We start from the raw sequence: 6722 nt of genomic DNA on the forward strand, positions 1-6722 counted from the left end.
AGGAGACCTATAATCAGATTTACTTTGTCTGTCTTTAGTTATCAACACAGAAGAGCTACTCATGTTTTAACTTTAAATTAATCCTTAGAAATATCAGTAAGGTGTATTCACTGTAATTTGATGTTGTATGTTGTAAATGAGCGTTGTTAAAAGTAAAGGAAATAACTGTTTGTAATGCTGTCCAGAATATGACTGGAAATATATATTTTTTGACAAGTTAAATTAAAACATTTTCTCAAGCTTAAAAAAAGTCCAAAATTTAAGCGGTCATTCATATGAGCAATGGAGTAGAACTACGCTTGTTGAAACAATTAGTTGTGTAAGTGATTGTACAATAAAGGAGATGGAAGGTCAGCAAAGACCTTAATTGTTCTCTCATTCTTTTTGACTTGTAACAGCTTTCCTGTCCACAATGTAATGTTTCCAAGTTAAGATGAAAAAAAATATTAAAATGAGTTGCTGTTCTAATGTGACTTGAAAACCTTCATAGCTGGTGGGTTTTGTTGCAGAATTTCAATTAAAATATGTTTTCATTAATATCTTTGTGCATCTGTACTGAAGTATAACTCACTGATTGTCCCCACTTCCACTTAAAATTCATGTTCTTTTTTTTTTTGAAAGGAGTTTTTTAGTAGTAGTTGTATTTCCAAGCTGAGAGAGATTCTAGTCTGAATGATGGTCTATATCGGTATATTATTAAAGCATGATCTGATAAATATTCCACTGAAATACAATCTGTTTGTTATCTTTGCTTTCTTAGCTGTGTACATTTACAGTATTAAGCGAGCCATATTGTGTGTACATGTGCACACCTGTCTGTGTGTGAGAGAGAAATGATTGTTAATTTTGATACATGGTTTCCTTCCTCTGTTTTATGTGATAGTATTTTGGGAGCAAACTATATCAGGGTGCTTATAGTACATGAACGTACAGAGGTTTTAAATGCAGCTCGCGCTGGATTTTAACTAATGGTCAATCTGTTGATGATCTTTGACAAACATGCAAGTTTAACTGTCCTGTATAAGCCCTAATAATAAATACTGTTTTGCCTTCCTTACACTTAAAACTGCAAGCTTGGTCATAAGCTTCCTCTTTTGGATATACTTAGATTTGTATCATGTGTCAAGCACCATGAGGAACTTTGTGTGTGTGTGAGTTTTATCAGCTTAGCAAAGCACTGCCAGGTATCTTGCTGCATCTTGCAAAAAGAGGTTCTGTGAAGGGGGTGAGGTTAAAAGAAACCCCTAAGAATATTTCACACTGTTGCTAATAGACAGTCCTGTTGATTTAAGATGTGGATATAGGAAAGGACTGTAAGTCTGAATAGCTTTTGAAAATGAAAATAAGTGCTTTTTTTCACTTAGAGGTTAATTAGATATTACAGTTAACTACAGATCTTAAGTTAAATATCTTCATGATAAAAGCAAACAATATCTACAGATATGGTGAATGCTCCATAGAAAAGACAGAATGGTGTACAGCATCTCAAATTTTATAGTAAATTGACAGATGCTCCTATTAAGCTGGAACTCTGATACAGCCGAGCAGTTATGTCTAGAGTGGATTGCCATTTCTTTTCTCGATTGTGTAACAGATGGCAGATAATCCATTGTGAGAGCGAGGGAAGGCAGCACATCCCCTCTTAAAAAAAGAAAAAAACAACACAACACCAAAGACAAACATTAAAAAAAAAACACCTATAAAAGTTGCAGGAGAAAGATTTTATACACTGAATGATAAAAGGCAGCGTAACCATTATAGATCACAAGATTGTTGGGATTTTTTGGGAGGGTTGTTTCTGGTTTGCTTTTCACATGGAAAAAAACTCGGGATAAGGAGGATGTGGTGGTGTATCTGCTGAAGGTTGAGCACGTCATGATGTTGGCTTTACTTTGTTCAAAGCGGGAAACCTGCCACTATTCTCTATCGCTTGTGTGATGCGCAAGCTCTTTGTTTTGGGCTAGTTCTTGTGGGGTTTTTTTACCTGCCATTTTATTTCAGGCCACTCCCTGATGTGACTAAGGTCATGTAGTTTTACATCAGTCTAGTCTAGAGGAAGGTGGCAAAGCCTGTTGGTAGCTTACCCTGCTGACAATTTTGGTTCATCGCTGATGAAATGGGGAGAAGCAGCAGGTCTTGCGTCCTTGGCAAGCTCACAGAGCACAGTTTTTAGATAAGCGATACCCAATATTGCAGACAAGTAATGTGAAGCACACAGTGTCACCACCCTGGTTAATGAGAGCGAGATCAATATTTCCCTGAATGCATGGAGTACAGCAGTGTTGGCCAGACTTCACCTTGCTGCGCCCCATACTGGAGCATGCTTGGAGGTGGCATGTTCATTTAGGATAAGCTGTGTCCATTTTGGGTGAGAATGAAGCAAAAGTGTCTGCTTGCAACTATGGTGGGGAAACAGCCACAGTTTCTTCTCTCTACCTCCCATGAAGGGACACAGAGTTATTTAGCAACCATTGACAGTTAGGCAATACAAATTTGAGGCTGTAGGATGATCAGCTTTGGAAAAATAGGTGGAAAAACAGGGTATCTATTTAAAAAGGGGCTTGGGAAGAATAGTTTCTGTTGTTGTGCAGGGAGGAGGAGTAGATGATCCCTTACACCTCCTTGCAAAAGATGAATACAGCGTTTAGTCTGATAGAATCCACTGGAACTTCAGAAGAAGCTGCAGGAAGCTGCAGCTGCATTTTTAAGGACTGCTTCACGCCCTCCCTTGAAGACTTGTGCTTTTCCTGCTGTGGCCAGCACGCTGCTGTGGCCAGTGCTGCCCACCCTGCTTGGCTGGTGCAGCGTTTACCAGTTTCGCTTCCTTGTCTGCGGTGCGGAGGTGGTGAATGAAGCTGTGGATGTTGCAATGAGCTGGGATGTCTCCTCACTTGTTTCAGCTTTTGCCGGGAGCGTGCCATGTTTGCCCCTGCTTTCCTGTTTAATAGCCCATCAGAACAGCAGTATCATGCCTGACCCAGTGTTCCCAGCAGTGACCAGTTGGGTGTGCCTAGGGTGTGCTGTGGGAAAGGGCCAGGCAGATTGTGAGGAGCCTCCTTGTCATCCTGTACCAGTACTGCATTCCCAGAGGTGCTCCCGGTTTCCTTGTCACTGTTACCAATCCATGACTTTTCCAGCCGTCCAAGGACGGGAATCTGAGATAAGTGGTAGTCACTTGCAAATTGGTTTTAATGGAAGTTGTCAGGTTATTTCCATAGCCCAGATTTGTTTGCACTATCCCTTTAAAATACGATAGTTGTAAAACCCTAAAGATGTCACCTTTTGGTAGAGTGTTAATGAGTATTTCTGAGCAAGCTTTTCCCTTTTACTCCTTTTATTTTCCAAAATTGCTTCAGCAGATATGGATTTGAATCAGCTGGAGGCTTTTCTCACTGCCCAGACCAAAAAACAAGGTGGCATCACATCCGATCAAGCTGCAGTCATTGCAAAATTTTGGAAGAACCACCGAATAAAGATCCACGAAAGCCTGATCAATCAAAGCTGTTGGGAGAATGTCTTGAAAAACATGAACTGGCGAGTGGATTTGAAGTCACAGTCAAGACACATTGATCAGATAAATACTCCTGTTGCAATAGTTGAAATGGAACTGGGGAAAAATGGGCAGGTAAGCTTTCTTCTGCAAAATATATAAATCTGATTTAGCTGAGTATGTGCTATTTTACTTATTGCTGAATTCACTGCATCGAAATCAAATCAGTGTATTTTTAACTACTGGGCCCTTAACGTACCTGAATTTATGGTCCATCTTTGGACACAAAGGTACATTCTGGGTGTTGAATGCAATTTTTGCTTATGTTATATCTTCATATATGTGCTGAGAGCTGTCTTTACATTAAGCTTGGAAAACCTGAGGATGTAGAAATTAAAATCAGCCATACTAGCACTTATATTAAAATTGTGTTTGTATTACATGCGCTGCAGAGTCGATTAGGCTTTTTCTTAAATCAAATACTAAAATTAGGTAATACCTGCAAAGTAGAAGCTGAAAAAGAATAAAGTTCACAAATTATGATGATCAAGCGTCCCTTACATTTTCGGACAAAGGAGGGGAATGTCTCTTCTTTATTTTACATAGCACCTGTTTTCATGTTATAAGTACGTCTTTATTACTAGTCACCTAGTGCAATCTGATCTTATCTGCGTGAAAGAGAGATATAACTCTGTCAGTGCTGAACACTGCATTTATTTTTAATCTTTATAATTCATACAAATGTACAACTAAAAGCACAGCTTCCCATCTTCAATTTTTCTGTCTTTCTGACAGGAAATGTGTTTCAATTTGATACCTTTTTCCTTTGCAATGTGTTAGCAAATCTTAAAACCTCATTTCTTAGCAGTAGATACTGCACATCATACCATGAGCTAATTTTGGGGGTTTGATGTCAATAATTAACATTTAGTATGTTTGTTTGGATTTTGTAATATTTTAGTAGCTTATAGCAAAGAGTACCTGGATTAGGTATACCAAAAAAACCCCAAATTATACACACACACACATATATATATGTATATACATGCACACCTGGAATATACTTATGCAGACTGAATGATTGAACTGAAACTGTGTTGCTACACCAAGGCCAGAATGAAAGTACAGGTAATTGGTATATACTGAAACCGTATATATTGTTGAACTTACTCTGTTAGTCCACTTTTCCTCTCAGTCTTTGAAAGCTTATCCTTCCTAAGTGCTGACCCTCTGCCTTCCACTCATGTATCTCTGCAGTGACCAGTACAATAATGGGGTGTGTATTTAGGTTTTTTCCTAGCCTCAAAAAGTGGAGGTTTCTGCTCGCGATCTTGAGATTGGAAATAATCATATTCCATTAGCAACAAATGGAAAATGTTTTTTAAAAAAAAGGCTACCATGAGTACATTAGAATGAGTACATTAGTGAACAAATGGGAAAAATACCCGTGATCATAAAAAAAAAAAAAAAATCCTGAACTCAGAAATACTGTTGTATTTAATGAGGGAATTATGTAGTTAGTGACTCTTGTTTTGAAATTGTTTTTTTCCTGGTAATGGATTATTACGGTAACATCAATCAGCAAGTACATTTATATTTCTTCCACCCTGTGCAGAGAGAGAAAGGGGATGTGAACATGGAAGGAAGAGTAGTTGTTTGTCAGACACTGTAATTTCTCTTAGGGAAGAGCCTCACAAGAAAACCAGAATGAATTATTTTAGCAATGCAGCTTCATATTTCAAAGGGAAGTGGTTTTGTGAATGTATTTTTTGAACTGCCATCAGACATAACTTTTGTCTCCTTTGCTGAGGACAGCAGTGAGTTGTCACAAGTCTGACTGTTGGTGCAAATAAGGGTATTAGACTGGCACTTACAGAAATAATCATGGAGTAATTAGGATTGTCACTGCTTGAGTTAAAATTGGCATTTATTTGAAGGCACAGTGGTTTCATGTAGTCTTTAGCTTCGGTTTAAATACGTTTTCTGCAAAGTTGCGAAGCTTTTGGCTGAAGCAGTTTGCAGCGTGCTTACATGATGGGCTGAGGCAGGGAATTTGGAGGAACCCCAGGACTGAACCAGCACCAAGTGGGTGCCAGAACAGTTCGTCCAGCCCTCAGCCTCTTCCCACATGTGTTTGGGGACCTCCTGGAAAGATGGTCACAGAGACTTTACTCTTGGAGGTTCAAACGAGTTGTTCTTGCATGCTGGATCCAGCCTGCAAACTTAAAACCATTATGTTTTTTAGCCTTTATATGTATTTTTACTTTATTGTTGGCACATTTATATCTGTTCTAAATATCAAATTTTGTAGCACATCAAATTACATGTACGCTGGTACCTTTCTGAAACTTAACAGAGAGAACATATTTTCTAAAAGGTTGTCAGTCATAGATGTGATCTGATGAATAGCAGACATCTCCTGGATTTGTAGAAGAAAGCTGCCTGATGATTCAGGAGTAAATTATTCAGAACAGACTGTTTTCACTTGGACATTTGATAACAGGGGAGTATACAAATGCATTGATGTGTAATGAATTGACATTAATATTTCATAGGTTTCAACAGAAGCAAAGAAATGCTCTGCAAAATTTAAAGTCACTCTGATTCTTCTCTGTGTCTCTAGACTGGATTTAGATCTCTGCCTGGCAGCAAGCCAGGCAGTTTCATGGAGTGTCTGCTCCTTCCACTTCCATAAGTAACCTTGCTTTCTGTTTGCCATCTTTGAATTTTAATCAGTCAGTTCTTTCATGATGGAAAGACCTAATATGGCTAGAAATGGGGAATTTGAAATGACTGCTTCATAAATGTCAGTAGACTGATTTCAGGTGAATCATGTCAAATGTCGTGAATGTTTTCTGGTAGAAAAGAGATGTTTCTGGGTTTGAGAATCCATTACAACTTGCACACATTAATTCTTACTATCCTTGGCATTACTGATAGCACTTAGAGCATTTTTTTCTACTCTTAAAAACACTTCTAATGAGAAACATTCAGAAGTACTGGTATTCTGAACTTTGATAAGTTTGGTTCAGGATCTGTAACTGGCAGTTTGAACTCTTCTTCTTCAGTAAAGATTTTACAGTGACATTTAGGGTTTCCTGTATGTTACTGATGTTGTCTTTATACATCCTTGTTAAAGACAGATGAACATGCTAGTCATGAAGTACTCTGCTTTGAAAGCCATTTTCCTTAACAATATGACTATAAAAATAAAATCCTAAAGCAGTTGCAC

At 38.2% G+C, this 6722-nt stretch overlaps 1 protein-coding gene across 1 annotated transcript; it reads left to right on the top strand.

The window, feature by feature from the left end:
* Positions 1-3315: 3315 nt before the first annotated feature.
* Positions 3316-3625, top strand: COMMD1 (copper metabolism (Murr1) domain containing 1; the record flags this gene model as incomplete). Its single annotated transcript, XM_010082949.1, has 1 exon — positions 3316-3625. A coding segment is annotated over one exon (310 nt), but the record flags the coding sequence as incomplete, so codon positions are not given.
* Between the last annotated feature and the right edge of the window lie 3097 nt (positions 3626-6722).

This window comes from Pterocles gutturalis, unplaced genomic scaffold (assembly GCF_000699245.1).
Source record: "Pterocles gutturalis isolate BGI_N339 unplaced genomic scaffold, ASM69924v1 scaffold11495, whole genome shotgun sequence".
NCBI lineage: Eukaryota > Metazoa > Chordata > Aves > Pterocliformes > Pteroclidae > Pterocles > Pterocles gutturalis.